Here is a 24,693-nt window from a genome sequence, read left to right on the forward strand (position 1 = left end):
GTAGCTAGGACTATATTGTAATGGACTAGTGGCAACATAATTGCATGTGTTTTTGTGCATGGTGGCGGGGGGGGGGCGTTGATATTCTTTATAGCAAGTGATTTTCATGTTATCACAAGCGAGCTGAAATATACCATAATCTATCTTACAAGCACACAGCTACTCTTTTTTTTGGGGGGGGGGTTGACCGGGGTGGGTGGGGGTCAGGTCGACCGTTGCCCATGTAGGACCAGCAAAGTTGTTGGGGGGGGGCAGTGGGTAGCATCATGTGGGGCTGCTGTTTACAAACAAGTGAAAGCGACCTTTCCCAAATTCATCCATGTAAACTTCTACAGAAAGTCTAACCTAACACATATAAGAATTCAGTCATGCATGTGTGTTTGACAAGTAATACTGATGATAACTCCTCATAGTGCATATTTTTTCTACAGAAAAAAATAATTTACATATTGGTCCAGAATTACTTCAAGCATATCATACACGTATCGGCGCATCGTTGTGCGTTACAAGTTGTTCAAATTTTAACTACGAACGAAAGTTGACACGGGGCCTATCATTGAATGTTATTGACGTTACCTTAGTGGTTTAATTTTTTGGTGTTGATGTTGCACTAGAAGTATACGGTGTGTACATGGAACGCCATTTAACATTTGTTCAATAAATGCAGAAATCTATAATTCAGTTTCGGATATCACTAATTCATTTCAGATATCTCGAATTCATTTATTTCATTTATTTATTCCCGGTATAAATATAAATATTTATAAAAAGGACATTTCCAGGTATCTGGAATCCATTTCCAGATGAACAAAAAAACCAAAACAAATATTAGAGATATCTAAACTTGAATAAATTAGAGATATCCAAATTTGAATTTGATAAATCCAGAATTCGAAATAGAGATATCCAAATTTGAATTGAGGATTTTATTTCAATTTTGGATATCTCTACAGTAACAGGATCCCAGTCTCAGCTCCGGTACAGTCACCCCCCCCCCCCATCAGGCCCCCCATACATTGGACCCGGTGCATGAACTGTGATCAGGCCTGATTGTAGCTACGTCTGTTTTACTCCTGTATACTACATAACATAACAGAAGAACAGAGACTACGATCGATCTTCACAAATATTAGTAGGTAGCACACACTACATGACTATACAAGTCTATAGTGTACTTTTAATCTATTATCAAGGTTACCAGCGTTAGCGTTTTTACACAATAGATCTAGCAGGGTTTTTTCCCTCACTTTTCTAGGGTTCCAGGATACGGTTTATCAAACATCCCCCAAATCGGTAATTCACAAATAATTACTTGTTTTCTGAAACTTTCGGGACCAAATTACCACTTGGCAATCCAGTAAAATATGTTAATAATATATATTCCGTGGCTTTTACACTATAATACCGCGTGAAGTGTATTAATATTTATGAGAGACTTTTCATACTTGAGGGTTTTATAAGGACTGAATCAGTATTTTTGGTAAATCCACAGTTAACTTTTTGTATCATTTTCTGATTATAATGAACCGTTTTAACTTGTTATTATAAATTATCACTAGACTGCGTGTAATCTGATTCAGTGCAAAGAACAGTCAATGAATAATTGAAAGCAATACATAAGTGAGTAAAAATGATATCTAGCGTTTTGTGGGGTTTTATTTTGGCAATTCTAACATTTTTTTGTCACATGTCGCTGGTAACCCTGATTATTATGCTAACGGCTAAATGACCTCCGGCTACCCAATACTAGTCTTGAAGTCATCGTCAGATCAGCTGTGCCGCAACCCATTACAATTATTCCCTCCCTGGTAGTACAGAAGAGACTGTAATCGCACAAAAACATCGTGTTATGACACATAGCTTTTTTCCCTGTCCCAGGGCAACTCCCAGGGCTAGCGTCCATAGTGACATTGCGACACGCTTTTTAACGTCAATTCTTCTCCGAAATCGGGTGTTTAGCTAGTGTTTAGTTTTTTCTCGTAAAAAGCTACAATATAAGAATCATAACTGGCCTTTGAATCTAACGTAGCATTGTCACCCTAGGGCTATATGCAACCGTGAAAACAAAGTTTTGGAGCATATGTAGGCCTAGGCCTACTACGCGATTTGCGGCTTGACTGCGAATGACACATTTCTAATCCGAATTTTTACCGGACCGGGGATCGGGAAGGATCAGATCCAGAGTACGGCTCAAGTGCAATTGCGACTGGATCAATGCATCAGTTTACCCCGTGGAGAGATCATCGTATGATAAAATCAGAAGAACTGATCTGGATCGAGTATAAAAGCACAAGACCAAGAACAGATTTTAAGAGCTCAGGTAAGTGCTAATTTACAATTCAGCAAATATGCTCCTATACTTCTCTGTTTGCATACTGTACATGCTGCATGTTTTTTTATAGTTTACTTCCGGCTTTTCTACATGTGACATCATGTGAAGGTATTTATCACAAAAAGCTGATTATACATACTAGTCGTAGCATGGCATGGGAGCACTATAGGAGGTCAGATCATAAGAGAATCAAGAGGTGTTCAGAGATGTGGTGCATGTTTTCAAATATCTATCCTATATGCTGCAACATTAAACCCATGGTCTTTCTTAGGCCAGTGCCTGCATATCAGAGGTTATGGCAGGCTAGCTCCAAGGGTCCAAAATTGTTGATGGGTCTTGAGACAATTAAAGTTGCCCTGTCCCCATATTTTCATTATTCCAACCAGCCAAAATGTGCAGGGTTTACTTATTGGGATCACACTTAATTTGACTGCAGTCTGTGTTGTGTGTTGGATTCCATCGTAACATGGAAAGGATCAAGTTTTTATCCCTGCATGGATGCACCATTATTTTTAACTTAATTTTAAGTGGTTGCAGTAATACTGCACTGTAACCGACATGCTAACTTTGGGAAGGTATAGCTACCGTGCAATCTGAATAGTACAGATCTGCTTATAAGGCTCCCCTGTGATCACCACTAGTTGGTGTTTGCATAGTACAAGACAATTTAGGCAAGGACATATTCCTCAAATTATGCAAGATGTTGGTTTTTATGGTTTGGTTGTGCATGAAATTTACCCTGACTCATTGTTTTCCACTTTCAAACATCCCCCCTTCTAAAAAAAAAAAGACATAAATAAAAGTTTTGGCATAGATGTCCCTGTATGGTCCAGTGTGCAGATTTTACTTATATGTTGCTCTCACTCGCTGTGATTTTGGAAAATAGAGACTGTGCCCCAAGGGCTAGGAAATTTATTTTAAGTCAGGCTGTTTTATTGAAGTTAATGAGTTCTGTCCTTTACAGGCTATATATATAGGCTACACAGTCTGCATAAAGTACTAACCTCAGAAGCAAATCAATCACAACAGTATGGTCTTACCCTGATTGAAGCTCCATTGTGATAATAAAACCTGAAAACTTAATCCCTCTTCTTTTTTTTTTTTTGTGGTCAAACAGTGTGTGTCAATAAAGGGTCATATATCTCACTTAGTCAGTTGATACCACAGTGTAAGGCAGTATTACTGCAGCAACCATCAGTGAGAACACAGTCTCCAAAAGCAGGGTTAACAACAGAGAGGGAAAACTGTTAAGCAGTGGTCACCTTCATGGCTCATATTATTGTGGTGTGCAACTGAGTAAATTAGAATTTAGTAAGTTATGCTCATTTTGTCATTGTGCTCCACTTAGATTGGAAACAAAATGAGTGAAGAAAACCTTACAAATTTAAGCTTAGGGACAGAGATCTCTTTCTCTGCAAGTGATATTACTACAGATGTATCAACTTTTTCAACAAATCTTGCCTCGGAAGCCAGTTTTCTGTCAGAATGTAAAGCGGATGATCCTGACAACTTGGACTTTGAGCCAACTCTTTTTTCAACTCCTCACAAAAGCAAGGGAAATACATGCCAACCTAATATCTCTAGAAGGAATGTTAGCACGGATATTGAAATGGACATTTTGGAAGAGGAACCAACTTTATATAATCATACTAAAACAAAACTTTCAATTTCGTTTGAAGGGGGCAGTCACAACATCAGTAAGGATCAACAATTAAGAACTATTTCTCCAGATAAAACAAATGATTCGCTGCGGCTCTACCTTGACATAAGTTCAAGTGGAAGTAGTAGCAGTAGCTTTGGTATTGCCAGTGAAATTTCTGCATCATCTTCATGTGATCAAAATCTTTCTTTCACCAGGAGTGAGAAAAAACGAAGGAGACGAAATCAAGCATTTGATCCACTGCCTATGTTTCAATCTGATTGCTGTGATCGTAGCTGTATGAAATCGCTTTCTTACGATGACCTAGAACAGTCTTTTCTTGAGGTTAGTGAATTGAGGGAAACTGAGTTAAAGCAATTCACACTGGACAAGATTTGGATTCATCAGGAAAGATCATGTCACGCCAGAGACAAATCTTGTTCTATTTATGTAATTTGTGGGAAGATTGTTTGTGAGAAAGCATTTTGTATGTGCTATGGAATTAGTAGCAAGTTGTTCAAAGATTGTCTAAAATCATTTCAAGTTGGCAAGAAAAATGCAATTCATGGCAATAAAGGCAAGAAAAGGATGAGAGCAAAAACTACATCTGCACTAGCTTGGATGAGGTGTCTATTCGAACGTATTGGGGATTACATGCCCCACAAAACAGAAGTGCACCTTCCAGTGTCATACACGAAGACTTCTCTATATGCACGCATGAAGAAGGAAATGATAGAAATGGGCATTGGTGAACAGAGCATCATTTCCAAGGAATACTTTATGGAAATCTGGAGTAAATATTTAGATGAGTTCAAGATTCCTAAGGTATTTTATCTTGTAAATTTGCATTGATGATTTTATGATAGCTGGGTCAATCCATGCCAAATCAACAGTGGCCTCCACGTCGACCCTCTCAGAATCGCCTGAAATTGATATGGTGTCTTGCCATATGTCTCAAAGGATGAAATTGGGCAAAAAAAAAATTTTAAAAATTTTCGTTGCTAGGATACGGCCCCGCCTAGCAACCAAATCCAGATTGCATTTTAAGAGCACTTAATTTGTGTCAAGTTTGGAGGCATTTTTTGCATAAATGTAAAGTATTTTATGTCTGATATTGCAGATATTGTGAAAGACATGTGGCCAGTCTTCGAATTTAGCTAATTTTGAGGAAAATTTACGGTCTCAATTTTTCGTAACAAGTAATTAAAATGGCAGAAAATGAGATAGGGGTCTTTTCTGGCCCTACTTTGAGTGTGCTCACAAGGTCACCCCCCCCCCGCCCAGCACCCTCCCCATAGTGCACTATGCAGATTTGTATACACACAGTATGTGACTGACTTTTACTGCATAGAGACTGCATAAACGTGCATTCAAGGTATACTGAATTATTTGGTATGGTAATCTTCTGCTTCAAATTGTCTCTATGCATGTAACCCACCCCTCCCACCCACATGCTCAACCCAACCCTATATCAGAATAGAAAATTGTGAACCAGTGCGTACGGTGTGCACTATATATGTGTGTACATGTTCAGTACAGTGTTATTTTACACCAAGCAAATAAATACACACTGTCCACAATTATGTACAGTACACACTGTGTACTGGTCATTCCATTCAATACTGTGCATATCAATGTCATTTTAAATATTTGAAATGTAGTGTATGCTTTTGCTAATTCAATAAATTAAAAGACTTTCAATAATTTATAAGGAATGTTTAACCAGTACATAAATGTGCAGTGTGTATACTGTACATGATTTTGGACAGTGTTTATTTAAAAGTGCTTGGTGAAAAATAACACTGTACTGAACATGTACACACATATATAGTGCACACTGCACAGTGCATACTGTGCATATTTCAATGTCTTTTTAAATATTTGCAATGAAGTGTATGCATTTGCTAATTCACTAAATTAAAAGACTTTTAATATTTTAAAAGGAATTTTTAACCAGTACATACATGTACAGTGTGCATACTGTACATGATTGTGGACAGTGTGTATTTAAATAGTACTTGGTGTAAAATAACACTGTACAGAACATGTACACACATATATAGTGCACACTGTACGCACTGGTTCACATTCATTTTCTATTCTGATATAGGGTTGGGTAGAGGATGTGGGTGGGAGGGGTGGGTTACATGCATACAGACAATTTTAAGCAGAAGATTACCATACCAAAACATTCAGTATATGCATGTTTATGCAGTCTCTATGCAGTAAAAGTCAGTCACATACTGTATGTGTACAAATCTGCATAGTGCACTATGGGGAGGGTGCTGGGCGGGGTGGGGGTGGGGGTGAGAGGGAGTCAAAGAGTATTAGACAGAACACGTTTAATAAATTTACATTTCAATAATTTCTAATATTGTTTAACATCTCTTTGAATTAAGATACAATGTTACCACTGTTTGCCCTCGCAAGCATGTTTCTGTAGAGCTGATGTAACTCTCATATACGCCACTTTCAGCTGCTCATCAGAGCATTAATAACTAATATAAAAGATGTTTTAGCTCATTCTGTGCATCATAACTATACATATCTTACTAATTTTGTATTAAAAACTGAAAATAAAACTTTTAATTGTGACCAAATTTGACCTTGAAATGCCCAAAATAGCCCAAAATATTGGTAAAATGTGATGTTTGAGGGCGCTGTTCACAGGCATCATTGGGCATATGACCCTGAAAATGCAGTTTATTTGTAGTCCTTATGCTAGTGGACCACCCTCCTAATTGTTAAGCACCTGTATGCTAATGCTAAGAAGTTGTTGTCATTTGAATCACTCAAATCGGCTTGTGCAAGCATTTTCATACATATGAACAAAGTGATTTTTGCAATTTTCGAGTCGTAAATTTGAGTAGATAACACAAAATACACAACTTTTTGACTTGAGTTTTTAAAAATAGGGTCAATACGCTCCTGAAAAATGCTATTTAAAAAAAAAAAAAAATACCCACAGGCCCAAAATGGACCCCCAATTAGGGCCAGAAGTGAGATTTCTTAAGTTTGAGGGCGCTGTTCGTAAAACGTACGACCCGCTTGACTTTTTTTTTGCACTTTTCCCGTACAACTACCACTGGACCAGGATCCTATGGAAATTAAAACTCAAACATGCCTCTGCTTGTGAATATAGAGCACACTCAAAGTAGGGCCAGAAAAGACCCCTATCTCATTTTCTGCCATTTTAATTACTTGTTACGAAAAATTGAGACAGTAAATTTTCCTCAAAATTAGCTAAATTCGAAGACTGGCCACATGTCTTTCACAATATCAGACATAAAATACTTTACATTTATGCAAAAAATGCCTCCAAACTTGACACAAATTAAGTGCTCTTAAAATGCAATCTGGATTTGGTTGCTAGGCGGGGCCGTATCCTAGCAACGAAAATTTTTAAAAATTTTTTTTTGCCCAATTTCATCCTTTGAGACATATGGCAAGACACCATATCAATTTCAGGCGATTCTGAGAGGGTCGACGTGATGACCCAAAAATCTGTTGATTTGGCATGGATTGACCCAGCTATTATTGCATACATAGCATGGGAAAATGGAATAAAATGTCAAATTCCTCATAGCTACTGTAGTAGCTTTAAATTGATTAACTAGCATGAAGTCTTTGATAAAGTATACTGATTATAAACTTGTGAGGTCTAAAGTTCTGTTTTAGGACTGTTCTCCCAGAATTCAATTTCACACTAACAATTGCTGTATTTGCTGTGTACATTACAGATGATAAGTACATGGTCTGCTGATCAATCACAATTGGTCGGTTTCATCCAAGCTAGGTGTCAAACCCACAGGCATCACATTGCATCCTGTTACCTTGGCTGACAATGGAGGCTTTAACTTCATACACACCTTTTTGTCTTTGTCATTCTCCAGTTGATTCCCTTTCCCCTTCCCATAATCCTCTCTTTGTCCCTCCACTGTATATTTCCTCTCCTCTTCCCCTGTTGTAAGTGCTTTTTGAAAACGTCTAGCAATTATAGTATGCTATAATATGGGGCCTATGCAGACTACTGTATGTTTAATCAATAGAAATTTCAGGTTTTATTCCAATTTTCCAAAAGTGCGGATGACATCTGAGTGAAATGAATGCCAGCAGGACACTACTGTTCTCTAAAATGAAGGTCTAATTTCCAAACACCCCTATCAATTGGTCTAATGAATAACGTGAGAAGATGTTGTACAGCTTTACTTGTTCTTTTCTCTATAGCTACTCTCAACACCCTATATTCCTTTAAAGGAATTCTCTGCAGTACCTAAGAATTCTTAGCTTCAGTTACAATTAGTTAAAAATTCCAACATGCCCATTGCATTATTCTGGGGACCAGGGGTTGTTATGAAAACAACATGTTTCAGTTTTGACACAATAAAACTCTTTTACTAATCACTACATAACTTTTTCTTGATTAGGTTAAGTGGTTCAAGTTTATAGCATTTTGTGAAGTCTAACTTATACTTAAATGCTTAAAGTATTACAACATTATATTTTTTCTAGACAACTGAGTTTACTGTATGTGGCACTTGTCAGTCCTTGAAAGAGGTAGCAGAAAGAGCAAGAACTGGAAAGGAAACTGAAGAATGCCGACAACTGCAAGAAGTTCATCTTAATCACGTTAAGTGAGTCAAAATATGTTACTAATTTAGAATTAAAAGTTTATGTCTGCTTTCGTTTTGGAATCCTTGCAGAAGTCAAAATGATTCAATAGATAAACTATCTATTCCTTCAAGTCCTCTATATGTGTGGGTGTGTCAGTGATGCTCCTTGTTAACATGTTATCTCTTTCAAAACGCAGAACTTACTTGAACTACAAATTGGATATGTAAGTAGCCCTAACTAAGCTTTACGTGGAAGAAAAAGGTAATTGGATCAACAGAAGCCAAATGTTGAAAACATTGTAATAAGGATAACTGAAGTTGCAAAATTTGCTTGAATTGCCAACTTGATATGTGGTAGTCTACATGTTGCTAATGCATGTGGGTAAAAATTCAGTTATTTTCAACAACTCTCACTCAAGAGTATAAATATCTTGGGATCACCATATATGTTAAGATGTAACCATTGTGCAAACTTTAAACTTTGTTTCACACAAAGGCCTCAGTCAGTTTGTTCCTTAGTATTGGTTTATGGAGGTCAACGTTCATTCAGCACAAGGGGGGAACAGGGCAACAGGCCTACAGGGCAAGCAAGGAAACATAACAAAGCTTGTTTGAAGGGTAATAAAATGCAAATATCATGAATTTGCTGTTTAATCATGCAAGAAAAGTGGTGGTGCCAACCTTGAAGATTTAGGGGAGGGACAACTGGACAGGTGGGGGGGGGGAGTGGTGACAAAATTTTTGTTTTGGTTGGGGAGTGGGGACACCTAAAAATTATTTACATTTAGCAAAAATGGTACCATCACTTATGATTAATCAGGAAGTTAAACCCTCAAAATATTTTCCTTTTCTTGCCAGCACCGTGGTGACAAAAATCTTGGAGATTTGGTCTCAGTGTGTCCTACGAGATTCGGTACATACTGCATATGTGCCCAATTAGAGTTCTGGCAATATGAATTTTTCATTATTGGTATATTGCAAAAAGTTTCCTGAAAATAGCCTAAAAATACCAGGATACTGTAGCTTTTTTTCAAGATATAGTTTAGATTATTTCTAAAATAATATCGGATCAAAAATCATATCAATATTTCTTATCTGATATCTTAAAACCCTGTATCAGTTTTTAAGAGTTAATTTTGTAACATAGTATGTTCTATTGTACTACTGTAGGTCAGAAAGAGAGCAGTACCATCTTGCCCGCACCAAGGCGTGCCAGTTTTCTACGGAACTGACAACCCTTATAGTGGATGGAATGGACCAGTCGAAGACGGATCTGCCACATTTTGTCCAGAATGATAAGGATGTTAAACATCTTGCTAAAGTCCCAGTCCACATAACAGGTCAGTATTATGAAGTGACCTAAGAGTGCACAAGAGGGGAAGTGTTTATGTTATTATAAGTGTAAGCATCACGTTTTTTGGTTTCCAAGAAATTGTAATCCTACAGTATGAAATTGTGATATCATGTAGTTGTATAGTATGTACAGTATGTGCATTAGCAGTATGTGTGGGGGTATGTGTGTTTGTATGATGCCTTGCTTTTCAACACAGTGTCATAAAAGGAAATAGTATAAGAATGAACAACTAAGGTTACAAAAAGTCTAGTGTTTACTATTGTTTTTGTTGAGGTCAAATTGATTCTGTTCTTTAATTTGTTGTTCTGATGTAGATAATGGCCTTGGTATCCATAAAATATTATGTGACTGTTTTTTCCTTCTTTTTTGGTTAAAGCATATAGTAGGTAAATTATCAAACTTACTTTCAATAGCAAAAAACAATCCTACAGTAATAACAACCACGTTATCATACATGTCAATGAAGTAGTATATTCATTCTTCTCTTTCTTTTCAGGTGTCCTAATTCACACTAAAGGTCCATGTGACAAGTTTGCCTATGTATACACTGATGTGAAGCATATCCCACATGATTCAAACATGACCATAACGTGCATTTTGCGGACACTTGTGAAGCACAAGGATACTCTTGGGAAGGATCTCTTTTTGCAATTGGATAATTGTTACAGGGAGAATAAGAATCGATATCTTCTGTCCTTCTGCTCCTTGCTGGTAGAGTTGAAGATCTTCAGAGTGGTAATATATATTAATGTTATAACTTGTTAACAGCTGTCTTACTTCATTGCTGAATTGGAAGGAATCTATGCGATTATGATTTTGTGCATGTGTGTACAGTATGTGACATCCTGGCTAGTAAATATAATATCTCAAGAAGTAGAAGTTGCTTGAACTTCAAACTTCATGGTATGCAATTGAGGTAGCCCATGGTGTGAGGATGCCCATGGTGTGAGGATGAACCCTATTGTTTATCATGTAGGTCAAAGGTCATTTGAGGTCAACAGACCTGTTCAAGTCAGAAAACTTTGTAAACATTATATCTCAAGAAGTAAAAGTTGGTTGAACTTCAAACTTACAGTGCTATATTGGTAGCCTGTGGTCAGTAAATAATTCTTATTATTTTTCATGGTAGTCAAAGGTCATTTGACTTCATCAGACTTCAAAGACTAGATACCTTGTAAACATTATATCTCAAAAGTGCTGTAACTTTGCTTGCAGTTGTTATGTAGGTAGCTCTTTGTAAGTAGATAATCCCCTTTTGTTTTGGCTGGAGGTGATAAGTCATTCAAGGTAAACAGAGGTCAGTTTTTGAAAATGTTACAAACATGATAACCTTTGACTAAAATCTTCACTCAATCTACAGGTCACTGTGCATTTCTTACCTGTGGGCCACACTCATGAGGATGTAGACCAAATGTTCAGCTGTATCGCCAGGGCACTGAAGAAACAGAACACTTATACATATCAAGGTATTTTATTTAGTCAATCACTGAACCAGGATCTGTTTCATCTTTATTTTCAGTTACTTTACTTTTGGGTAATAATCTCATAATTATCATGAACTAATGCTGTCAGATCAGAATGTGCACATGTCTGTGTGTGAAAAGTTGTAGGTTAAGTGAGCATATCCAGAGGCCAATATCAAATGGAAGGTTGTATTGTGCTACCATATTGGATGTTGATATTACGGCTACAAAACCATAGAGATACATGATATAGGACAATTAACATATATTTTTCATGGGTATGACTTCTCAATAGCTGGTGGCAGGTTGGGTAGGGTCTTGTGTATCTCATGCATACTGTATCTGTAAGTAGGCATTTATGACAACAATGTAAAACTATTCTATCAATCTAAAAGTTACATTGAAGTTGTTCGATTTGGAATTGTGACTACCAATTTCAAATGACCTATTTTACATTGCATAGGCAACTTTAATTGTTCTTAACACCTAAATACTACTTCATGGGAATTATGATATGGGAATCACAATGCTTAGAGTAAAGCAATATTCAACAAAATATTGGCCAAACTATAAGCTCAAAGAAGAGCTCACCATGAGTTGGGCAACAAATACTTGTCTCATCTGTGTAAAAATCCCACATCCAACCTTTGCATAGCAAAAAATAGGATGCCTTAAAATAGGTTGTCATGAAATAATCATGCACCAAACATCAACTTGCAAGGATTGTTGGCAACTGGATCGTAGGTTCCTAACCCCTACCTATGTCAAATGATACCATATGCTGATGTATAGAAGAAATCGCTTAATCTTTTTCACACAGAATGTTGTAAAAATGTGTTATGCTTCATGAATTTGTATTCAATGTGCATTCTCAATGTTTTATTTTGGTAATGCAAACTGTTGGAACAATCTGTATATTTGTTTTAGTTTGGGTAAATTATGTCAACATCTACATAAGTTTAAATTAATATTTGTACTCCCAACTGAATTGAGTATATTGACAGATACATATATTTTAAGTAATGTCACATTCTATGTATTTTGAAGTGGGTATTCATTGTATTATTTATTTACTTTTGTTTTCATAGAACTAAGTTCTTTCATCAAAGCTAGCTTCACACCTGCCATTGAGGTGGAGGAAATTCAACATAACTTGAATGTGAAGGAATGGTTAACTCCTCATCTTTCTGGTAGTTTTGCAAACCATTCCAAGCCCCTATGGTTTGAATTTACCTATCAAAATGGTCGTGCTGAAATGAGGTACAAGATGTGGCATCAGGATCCATGGCAACCAGAGACATGTGGATTACATTGTCTCAAGGTAAAACAAAATATTAATTGTTTATTTCAAATAGTTTAAATAAATAAAGTCAAATTGGAGTGAAAACATTGATTTATTAACATTGTTTTAAATTCAAGATAACCCCCTCCCCCTCTACCAACAAAGAAATGTTTTATTCATAATGATCTTGAAAGAAAATTTTACAAATTATGAAATAAGGTAATACATTTGGAAATCCCCAAGTCAGAATTATACAAAATATTACCTTACTATCTAATGTCTATATTTTTTATATTTCATTGTGCAGTCAATGCCAGATCTCTCAATCAAGCCAGGATGGGTTGTACCATGTTTGGAAAGAACTGATCTTCCAAATCTTTTGAAGGATATTCCTGAACGATATGGTGAACGTTTGCCCGTCACAAAGAGAGCTGAATTGAAAGAGTATCTTAACTCCATTTCACGTCTTGAAGAGGTAATAAAGGTTCATACAACGAAACATGTTTTTTAAACATTACATTAATAATAAACTTAGAGTTTGCCTGTAGAAGTTAAGTTAAGCAAGTGCCTCCTTATGTTTTGACAAAGAAGTGTCATCCCAAACAGTGCTAGAGTGAACAGTGCTTGCTATTTCTACAAGTAAATTAGTAATACCAATTTGCAATAATTGTTTTACCGATAGATATTAAGGATGGCAAAAGGTAACATTATAATATAACTTAAAGAAATGAATTCTCATAAATGAAATAGTTCTTTTTAATTATTTTATGATTGTTTAGTCTTCACTTAGCCCATGACACTTAATATAGGTATTGACCGTGGTCCTGGTTTGAATACAGTTCTTTTTTCAAGCCAGAAATAACAGATCAAATAAGTATTTTATTTTCTTTCATCAGCAGGATAACAAACATAATTTGCTGTAGGCAAACATTTTTTTGTGTGGTTCTCCTTATATTGTTATTTTTCTGATCATAACTCTTCTCTTGGCACATAGCTACCACCTCTGCCTGACATTTGGGATCTCTTAGAGCTTTACCAAGTTGAAAGAATTCCTGATAGTGAGGAACAAAGTTCTGACCAGTTAGAGACTTTGAAGGGTAGAATCCAACCAACATGCCCTGTGGTGAGATGTTTATGTGTTTCACTTTACAATGTCTTTCTTTCTTATTATTCTGAACTAAAATTGGTGAGGTTGAGTATGTAGATTATTTCAATGCTAGAAATTGAACAATTAATGGGCAATTCACCTATTAATTTTCAAATTTGTATTCCTATGCTGGAGGCTCTGTAACCAATGTATTAATGCTGGCATGAGTATGCATGTGTCACACTGCTTCAAACAAAGTTATTGGTACTGATGACTGTGAAAACATCACTTGTGTACAACATGTAAACATTATAGGTCAGCAGCTGACTTTTATAATATATTGTTTGTAACATATCAATGCTTATTGTTATAACTTTTGTTGTACACTATCACTTTCATACAAAATAAATTAACCATGTTGCATTTTCAAAAATGCGATTCGTTTGTGTGTTCTGGGTTATCATGATATCTCCAAAAAGGTGCTCAAGATGTGCTTTTACCCTATTCTGTTGTTTTTGCTGCAACCTTTGCAGGTAACAATTGGAACTCAAGGCCGTGATGTTGTTGCTAAAGAAGTCATTGAGGTATCTGACTATTCATCGATTCAAGTTGGGAACATAGCAGCTGTGAACCTCATTGATTCAAGCAAACGACCATACATTGGAAAAGTCACAAAGATTGAAAAGGATGAGGTTATCTTACATTGGATGAAGGGATCCTGGACTGGAGACTGGAAACTGCTAGACTGTGGCCAAGGAAGAAATAAGCAGCCATACACATCATCAGTTTCTTTCCATTCCCTAATGTTGTGGGGCTTTAATTTTACCCAAAAAAATCGCCTTCCAAAGAGGGTAGTTTGTGACTTGAAAGAAAGATATGCAGCTATAGATGAAGAAGTTGAGCTGAATAACTAGGACACCTTATGTGTTACACATATTATTGAGTGGGCAGTGTTTAATATTATTTTCATGTAACAACTGGTGTAAAGGAAGATATATATACATGTAGTTTTTAAAAACATACATAATTTTCTCTGCCCTCCCCCCCCCCACCATTAAAGAGCTGCTATTGATATGCCTCCTACTGGAAGTACATTATAAAATGACTCTGGCGTTGAAATGGTCACCAGAACTTCTCTAAATGAATAGAAATCTCAATTTGTTCGTCCAACTTCCTTAAGTTTGTGACATTAATTAAGTATCATTTATTAAGTAATTTATCATAATAGTGCATTGCTACACTTAACTGGTTGGGGCGTACTGGTACGCCCCAATGATATATACAATTTATCATAGTGATGTATTGCTACACTTCACTGATTGGGGCGTACTGGTACGCCCCAATGATATATACAATTTATCATAGTGATGTATTGCTACACTTAACTGGTTGGGGCGTACTGGTACGCCCCAATGATATATACAATTTATCATAGTGGTGTATTGCTACACTTAACTGATTGGGGCGTACTGGTACGCCCCAAAGATATATACAATTTATCATAGTGGTGTATTGCTACACTTAACTGATTGGGGCGTACTGGTACGCCCCAAAGATATATACAATTTATCATAGTGATGTATTGCTACACTAAACTGGTTGGGGCGTACTGGTACGCCCCAATGATATATACAATTTATCATAGTGGTGTATTGCTACACTTAACTGATTGGGGCGTACTGGTACGCCCCAATGATATATACAATTTATCATAGTGATGTATTGCTACACTTAACTGGTTGGGGCGTACTGGTACGCCCCAATGATATATACAATTTATCATAGTGGTGTATTGCTACACTTAACTGATTGGGGCGTACTGGTACGCCCCAATGATATATACAATTTATCATAGTGGTGTATTGCTACACTTAACTGATTGGGGCGTACTGGTACGCCCCAAAGATATATACAATTTATCATAGTGGTGTATTGCTACACTTAACTGATTGGGGCGTACTGGTACGCCCCAAAGATATATACAATTTATCATAGTGATGTATTGCTACACTAAACTGGTTGGGGCGTACTGGTACGCCCCAATGATATATACAATTTATCATAGTGGTGTATTGCTACACGTAACTGATTGGGGCGTACTGGTACGCCCCAATGATATATACAATTTATCATAGTGGTGTATTGCTACACTTAACTTACTGGTACGCCCCAAAGATATATACAATTTATCATAGTGGTGTATTGCTACACTTAACTGGTTGGGGCGTACTGGTACGCCCCAAAGATAGGAACAATCGCTAGTAGGGTTATATTGCTACTGGTTAGGGGTGTATTGGTACGCGCCAAAGATAGAACTTATTACAAGTAGAGGTGTATTGCTTCACTTAACTGGTTGGGGTGTATTGGAATGCCCCAAAAATACAAAAAAATTGTACCATTTATCAATTGTGTCCCAAAATGACTATTTATCAAAAAATACTTGTATATTATGTTCGCTTTGGAAAAATCATACCAAAAATAATCATATATTAAGTTTTTGCTATATTTTGTCAACTTGATTGATAAAAATCTTTGCTTTTGTTAGTAAGTGATGGTTTATTCAAAATTAAGTGAATGTTATGGCGAAATTGCTTAATTTGTTAGTATCTGTAACAGCAAACTCTTTTAAGACATCTAATCCACCAGAATAGAGAGAAAATGTTTATGTCTGCTCGTTTTACTATGAATTAACAAGGTATCACTGTTGTGTAAAATTATTCCGTGTAAATGGCTATGTATCCTGCATTTCTGAATAAATGTATATTTACAGAATTTTACAAATAAGAAATGTTACATGCAAATAAATGAGAAAATACGCTACATATTTCAATTGTCATATTTTTCATGTACTTATACAAAGCAAAAACCAGGCCTTGGTTAACGGACCACATTTCAAAGTAAAAGGGTAGAAATCACTCGTACATCTTTCCTTTTTCAGCTTTTACTTAGAGAAAAAGTGAAAAGTTATATTTCCTTAATTACCCAAATGTTTCCTAGTCTCTTGTATTAATTTTTGCTATTGGGTGGGTCGACCCTGTTCGCTAGCTTCAAGTTAGTTCAGGACATACCAGGGACGTAGCCATGGGGAGCGACTGCTCCCCCTTTCAGTGTCGAAAAAATGCTTAAAAACTTGTTTTTTTTAGCATGGTATTTTGTCAGTGCTCTTTTGATCTTGAATACTCGTCAGCTCCGTTAACTCGATTATAATCGTAATAACATTCAGGCCTACTGATTCAACTACTTACTTAGATTGGCAGATGCAATTAGCTAATTTAAGCCTATAGCCTATTTCAAACCTACAGTTGGCCACTGCGTAATAAAATACATATTGTCTACCTAACCTCACTCGATGGAATGACACGAACCGTATGCACACCGACGTCGACAACGTTCGTTCTCATCCTTTCTATGATTCTTCCTAAGTTGTTGCACGAACAGCATGTTATGAAGCTAAGCTAGCAATCGTACGTGATACGCACTTCCTATATATAATTATTACACTGCTAATACGATAACGATATTTTTTTAGGCCACTGCACATCTGGCTGTATTACAAAATATGAAAGTTTATATTGTCCATCAGTTAAGTTCGTCAAATGTATTAAAGTCCAGACATTTGACAATAAACAAGAATCATCCTTCTGGAAAAATTGTAAAAGAGCACTATGTTTGTCTTTCTGATATATTATGTAAAAGAACATGTAAAAGAATTCAAACAGGAAACAAAATCTGCTGATAATATGATATCATATGATAATGATGAAACTGGCAACAAATTGCACCAGATCGCATCTAAGGACCTTCAATTGTTCAAAAATATCTCAAAGGGCAGGGGGAAACCCCCTCCCCTTAGACCCCTCCCCCATATCAATCGCAAAAAGTGCTCCCTCTCTCAAATTCCTGGCTACGTCGTTGGGATATACATTGTCTCTATGGTATACAATTAAAACACACAATGCTAATTTACGGAAGCTTAAAAGTGCCATCATCATAAGCAAAAACTTTGCCCCATAAGGTACAAATGTATCGAAAAAAGTTCGGAACATAAGTGCAGTCGCGAAATATGTGGTGTCTGACTGACACTGACCGTATCGTTGACGATTATTGCGGGGGGGGGGGGTACAAGGCAGCAGTCGGAATTTTCTGGCTCCAAAACCCATCCAGTTGGAATTTCAGCCACTACACCCCCCCCCCCCCCCAATCATCAGGCCTTAGCTACGTCCCTGTTTAGACCTAAAATACGTCATGTACGAACATTCAAATGACACCACATAAAAAAATGCAACTGAAATCCTCCTATGTTTTAATTCATTAATTGGACTAAAACCTAACTAGACCAGCTGATTGCTACACGATTTTAACACGGAATAGCATGAAAAGTATGTTATAAAGGATCCATTACAATTTATCAAGTTAAATCATGTTCCTTGTTTTGATTCCCCAGATAAACAGTAGGCCTAGTAGGTGTTTACAAATTAATAATTACATTAGTTTTGGATTCTAACAACAACGAAATATTCCCAACTGAGACACATTTCTACACCAGTATTAATTCACATGAGAAAATTAAAATGTTCTTCCCTTCATCATTTGAATTTGAAATTTCATTAGCCAAGGTTGTGAACTTCATTCTTATGGTATTTTAGTACTTGTAGAACATAGTTTGCTGCCATCAAGTTATCGGCTATAACATTATAGCAAATGAAAGTGTATTTTTGTGCCGAGTGAAAGTGTGAAAGTGTATTTTTGCAAATGAAAGTGTATTAGTGTGCCGAGAGATTGGCTTCGGTCAGCTTGCGAGTCTACAAGCCTCCATGGCTTCTTTCGCGAGTTCCTGCTTGCGGGAAGATCACATATACATACATACATACATACATACATTTTTACTTTAATCGCTCAACCTGGTTTGGTGTTTAAGATAAGTTTTACGACAGGTTTAAAGATTCTCATGTCCCTGAGCTATCGATCAGTTTCATACATAGATGGGTGCATGGTTCATCACCGATGTCTTGTTGTAGACCTTTATGAGAATCTGCCATGTCATCGTTCGCTTCCGCCCCGCTGCGCCGCCCCGGCCCCAATCAATATTCGCGGAACGATGCAATGGTCATCAAAGTAAAGGTTTTTCTTGGAAAGTAATATGATAAGTTTGGCTTTGGTGAAATAATGGAAATATAGAAATATGCCGTCGGTTATAGTATACCAGTTTAGTAAACGGCACGGTAAAGAAGAAGCAACAACACTTCGGGACATACAAAAACATATAGCTTATTGTAGCAGAGTAGAATACCGTATTTTATTTTGTCTCTCATGCAGATCATTTAGAATCACACTATCTATCGCTTCTTGCCATGTCACATCGCGTATATGCACATCGCACACTACTATATATATATATATATGTATATATATATATATATATGTATATATATATATTTATATATATATATATATATATATATATATATATATATATATATATATATATATATATATATATATATATATATGTGTATCTCTACCGCACCATCACTGTAAGCATAGCGTTTAGTCCGTTACCGTATTTTAGTAAAGTCGAGTTTCTTATATAAAACCAGGGTTAACCAAAATCATGCAGTCCCGTTGGCTATGTTAATAGTTTTTAGCTTGCTGTTCGCAGTCACTCCTGATACTTGAAAACACCATTGGAAAGTCTCCCCTTCTGCCAGCAAACCAACCGGTTATACATACGGTATGATATCAACAACACAGATATTGGAACTGAGACGAAAAGATACTAAAGGTTAGTTGGTTAACTTTTGAGTCTCAATTCAAATTGGCAATTTCTCATAAGACCAAGTTGACAGCAAGGAGAAAATATATCTAATAAAACCAAACACAGACACATCCTCATATACTCACACTCATTTAACTTTTTTACCTCACTTAAACCGTGTAATTCCACCCCATGTGATAGTGCCACCCTATGGTTACCCCCCCCCCCACACCTTATCCAAATCAGACCAACCCACCCAGTGTTTAACCCAAGGGGTGTGAGTTGTGCAGAAATGTTAGTTTTTATTTCATTTATTTATTTCCAGTATAAATATTTATAAACAGGACATCAAAACAAATATATATATATATATATATATATATATATATATATATATATATATATATATATATATATATATATATTTGTATATATATATATGTGCATTTGTGCATTTTCGTTTTCCTGTCCTTGCTACATTAATGAGCAGAAAAAACTTCGTAAAAGCATATCATTTTATAATTCTTCAAAAAACTAGAGACAGTAAATCAGGTCAATTCACCTTTGAAAATGGTCTGTTGGAATGTGAGGTCATTGAACAACAAAACTGAAGATGTCATGATATTTTTAACTGACAATAACATTGATATTGGACTCATTAGTGAAACTTGGCTCACTGATTACATTAATCCAACTACAAGTGTCATCAAAGAATTTGGCTACAATATTACCCATAGCTTCAGAACTAACCAACGCGGGGGCGGTGTTGCGATTATTTATAAACCTGACTTCGACGTTAAAACCATTTCTCTTGGAAACTTTACTTCATTTGAGTACACTTCACTCTTACTGAAGTGTAATAATAATTCGAAACTGCTGATAATCTCGCTATATCGGCTGCAGTCCGTTTTGGTTACATGCTTTTTTCATGAATTTGATAACTTCCTGCAGGATGTGATGATCCAGAATGATCATATTATTTTATGTGGTGATATAAATATTCATATTGACATCTCTACTGCCAAATCTTCTTCTGATACTCTGAACTCATTTGGGCTTATACAGTATGTGAATTCACTTACACACAATCTTGGTCATACATTGGATGTTGTGGTTGCCAGTGAGCATCTTGTGGATCTAAAAACTGTTGACGTTCTGGATAATATTACGTTGAGCGACCATTTTCCTATTAAGTTTGATGTTTTACTCAGCTGCGATCAGCATCAGTATAAAGATATATCCTTTAGAAACGTGAAGTCTGTTGATGCAAAAGCCCTTTCCTGTGATATAAACCGTGAATTTTCCAACTACGAAGCAGTGACTACGAATTTCAAAGATGCAGTTGACATATATAATTCAAAAATCGCTTTGATCATATATAAACATGCCCCACTAGTGACCAGAAGAATAAAAGTTGTTAACACGGCACCTTGGTTTGACACTGATTATGTAAATCAGCGGCGTCTTCGCAGGAAAGCAGAAAGGAAATGGCATAACTCTGGTCTAACTGTTGACAAAGACGTCTATCTTCAAGTTAGAAAGGACACTACGACAATGGCTCGTTCAAAGAAAAGGGATTTCTTTTGAATCAAGTTCCAAAATTGTGAGGGGAATTCCAAAGCCCTTTACAAATTTGTGCATAATTTCCTTGATAAAAATCAAACCAAAATCCTTCCACCTACTGTTTCTCTACAAACTCTTACAAATGACTTTAATGAGTATTTTAACGACAAAATAGCACAAATACGGTCTAATTTTCAGGACATTGACAGAGATTCTGAACAGCTTGATAATGCTTTTCGTGGAGTTGTCTTATCTCAATTTGAACCTACCAGTATTGATGAGTTAAGGGAGATAATTAATGATACTGGAATTAAATGCTCCCCTAGTGACATATTTCCGAGAGATCTCCTACAAAGTAATATTGATTTTCTTCTTCCTTGCATATGTCATCTCGTTAATTTGTCTCTCATCACTGGCAGCATGGATGGTCTAAAACTTGCAGATATTTCTCCTGTCATCAAAGGGAATGGCTTAGACCATAACAATTAAAAAAATTATACATCGATCTCCAATCTATCTTTTTTTGGGTAAATTGATTGAAAGAGTTGTTCTTAAACGTTTGAATACTCACATGCACTCAAATAGCCTCAATATTTCCAGGCAATCTGCTTACAAAAAATACCATAGTTCCGAAACCCTCCTTTTGAGAGTAACTAATGATATATTAGTTGCCAGTGACAGTGGACATGCTACTGTGCTGTACTCCTTGACTTAAGCTCGGCTTTTGACACCATTGACCATAATGTACTTTTGTCTGTATAATCTAATGAAATTGGTATTACTGGTATTGTCCTAAACTGGTTTAAAAGTTTTATTGTGGGCAGATCTCAAAGAGTTAGAATAGGGGGCTGTACTTCTGATCAGATTACTATTATGTTTTGTGTGCCACAGAGATCTGTTTTGGGTCCGGTCTTATTTAACATCTATATTCGTTCACTTTACGCTGAAGTTTCTAGAATGGGTTTTAATATTCATGGTTTTGCAGATGATCACCAGGTTTATAAACACTTCAGGCACCATAATCAAGGATCAGTTCTGGTTGACTCTCTGCAATCCTCCTTTGGTGGTATCCAACGTTGGATGCGCAAATATTATTTGCAACTGAACCCTGGCAAGACCCAAATAATTGTATTTGGTCCCCCTCCTATACTAAAACTGATTCACATCAAGGGTGTTATTATTAACTCTGTTGATTGTGTATACGTTTTGATCAAATTGTTCGTAACCTTGGTGGTCATTTTGACGATACCATGTCTTTTCGGCATCAAATATGTTCACTTAAAGCCAGGTGCTTTAAGAATCTTAGAAATATTTCTAAAATGCGGTTTTATCTTACTAAGTCTGAGTTAAGCATTATTGTCCAATCCATGGTTATTTCGCATATTGATTATTGTAACTCACTTTATTTTGGTATTAACCAACATTTATATGATCAACTCCAATCTGTTCAAATTTTGCTGCAAGATTGATATATGGTAAAAGTAGATATGATCATGTGACTGATCTATTCCATGATCTCCATTGGCTTAAAATCAAGGAGAGGGTGTACTTTAAAATAATTTTGATTGTGTTTAAGTCTGTTAGAGGACTGGGTCCTAAATATATCCATGGTATACTGGTAACCTATTATTATTATTATATATATTTATTATTATAATTATATACATATATATTTATATATATTTATATATATATATATATATATATATATATATATATATATATATATATATATATATATATATATATATATATATATATATATAGACCATTATAAGCTGTAGAGGTCTGACAAGAGCTGTTATTCTCGCCATCGCCTGTGCAGTCACCAGCATACCGAGCTGAAATTTGCACAATTGTGTCGCTGAAGTGTCGCTGAAGGTAAAATAGGGCGAGGTCAGGAGATGTGTGGTCAGGGCAGTGTAGGGAGGCACCATTCTTGAAGATAGCGTTGAACCAGCTGCTTCCCTTTTATTCTTGTTAATACCCCCATAGTACAGTCAAGACGAACACACTGAGTACGGCCGATCTGTACACTGCATTGTTGCAAATTTTGCACACACCAGTATTTTAGTTTAGTTTAGTATAGCAGAAAAGAGGATCAGGAGGGACACTCAAGTCCCCATCTAGGACCACATAGGAGAGAACAAAACTGAAGAGACGAACACACAGACCCGATTACAATGCTTAAAGTGCTTGTCCAAATCATTCTTAAACCCATTCACAGTACTTGCAAGTACAACTTTCTCAGGCAAACCGTTCCACTCATTCACAACCCTGTTAGAAAAAAGTTAATCCGAATATTCATCCTACTTTGTGACTTTTGGAGTTTAAGACAATGACCTATTAGCAAACATGAAAAAGTCAGTGAAGGATAAATTGTCAAAACCATACACAATCTTGAAAATCGGAAGCTCCAGTGTGGTGAGATTCAACAGTTGTAACCGTCTATAAGAAGGAACAAACTTTAAGGAACTAATCATCCTAGTAGCCCTCCTCTGGACCTTTTCGAGTACTTCCGTATCATTAGCAAAATATGGGTTCCAACCCTGTTCCAAGCCTGAGGCCTAACCAACTGCTTATAAAGCCTAATAAATATGTCCTCTTTCAGAAAACTGAAGTTCCTCTTGATCAAACCTAAAACCCTATTACCTCGTTTAGCAGCTTCGAGACAATGCTTAGAAGGTTGCAGAGATGGGCCAATGTAGATACCTAGGTCTCTTTCAACAAAAGACCTCCTGTAACTCCTCACCATTAAGATTTCGTTTATATCGTTTATTTTATTTCCTTTTTTCACAACATACGCAAATGTGGCTATGTGTACATTTCTTAAATCCGGGAGCTTGAGGATGTTAAGATCTTTGAAAAGTTTACCTGTATGTTCATTGTAATTGGCAAATGAAACATGTCTAATTGCTTTTTTTTTGAAGAACAAAAAGTATTTTAAACATGTGTGATTGGTACCAGGCCATACTATAGTATGCAGTATGTTCCATGTTAAACGGGAGTCCATATAAACACCTAAAAACTTAGTGAAATTCACTCTTTGAAGACTCTCATTGTTCATTTTAAGATCTAGATTAACTTCATCGGCCTTACGCTTTCTGTTACTGAAAACGATATAGTTAGTTTTCCAGAGGTTTAGTGAAAGTTTGTTAGCAGTAAACCAATCATGACACTTAAGTTCTAAGTTAATAAAATGTTCCAATACATTTGGGTCATGACCAGTGAAAAAGACACTTGAAACGTCCGCGAAAAGGATCGTAGAATATAGATTAGAAACATTACTTATTTCATTTATATAGATAATAAAAAGTAGAGGACCTAGGATAGAGCCTTGAGGAACACCGCAGCGATATGACTTATAGACTTAGTATCGTTAAAACTTGTAAATTGGATTCTATTATTAAGGTAACTTGTTATCCACTCAAGGCAGTCTCCGCTGATGCCATAATGATTAAGCTTATAAAGCAAAATGTTGTGGTCGATGGTGTCAAACGCTTTCGAAAGATCAAGAAAAATTCCAATTGAAATCTTCTTATTATCTAGGACATTGGATAACTTGTCAACTGCATCAGCAAGTGCCAGCTCTGTTGAGTGTTTAG

The 24,693-nt window shown here is 36.2% G+C and overlaps 1 protein-coding gene across 4 annotated transcripts; it reads left to right on the forward strand.

Annotated features, from left to right (window-relative positions):
* The first annotated feature begins 1,095 nt into the window (after nucleotides 1-1,095).
* Nucleotides 1,096-16,773, forward strand: LOC139964317 (uncharacterized). Of its 4 annotated transcripts, none has more exons than XM_071965822.1 (10): nucleotides 1,109-2,320; nucleotides 4,190-4,796; nucleotides 8,484-8,605; nucleotides 9,755-9,924; nucleotides 10,435-10,673; nucleotides 11,299-11,404; nucleotides 12,490-12,722; nucleotides 12,991-13,158; nucleotides 13,678-13,806; nucleotides 14,304-16,773. In XM_071965822.1, the coding sequence occupies exons 2-10, from the start codon at nucleotides 4,239-4,241 to the stop codon at nucleotides 14,682-14,684; spliced, it is 2,106 nt and encodes a 701-aa protein (XP_071821923.1). In that variant the 5' UTR covers nucleotides 1,109-2,320; nucleotides 4,190-4,238; the 3' UTR covers nucleotides 14,685-16,773. The 4 variants fall into 4 exon arrangements, with proteins under 4 accessions (XP_071821924.1, XP_071821923.1, XP_071821925.1 ...); XM_071965824.1 differs by having other exon boundaries at nucleotides 1,130-2,320; nucleotides 4,190-4,316; XM_071965823.1 differs by lacking the exon at nucleotides 12,991-13,158 and having other exon boundaries at nucleotides 1,096-2,320.
* The last annotated feature ends 7,920 nt before the right edge of the window (nucleotides 16,774-24,693 follow it).

The sequence above is a fragment of the Apostichopus japonicus genome, chromosome 22 (genome assembly GCF_037975245.1).
Source record: "Apostichopus japonicus isolate 1M-3 chromosome 22, ASM3797524v1, whole genome shotgun sequence".
Taxonomy (NCBI): domain Eukaryota; kingdom Metazoa; phylum Echinodermata; class Holothuroidea; order Aspidochirotida; family Stichopodidae; genus Apostichopus; species Apostichopus japonicus.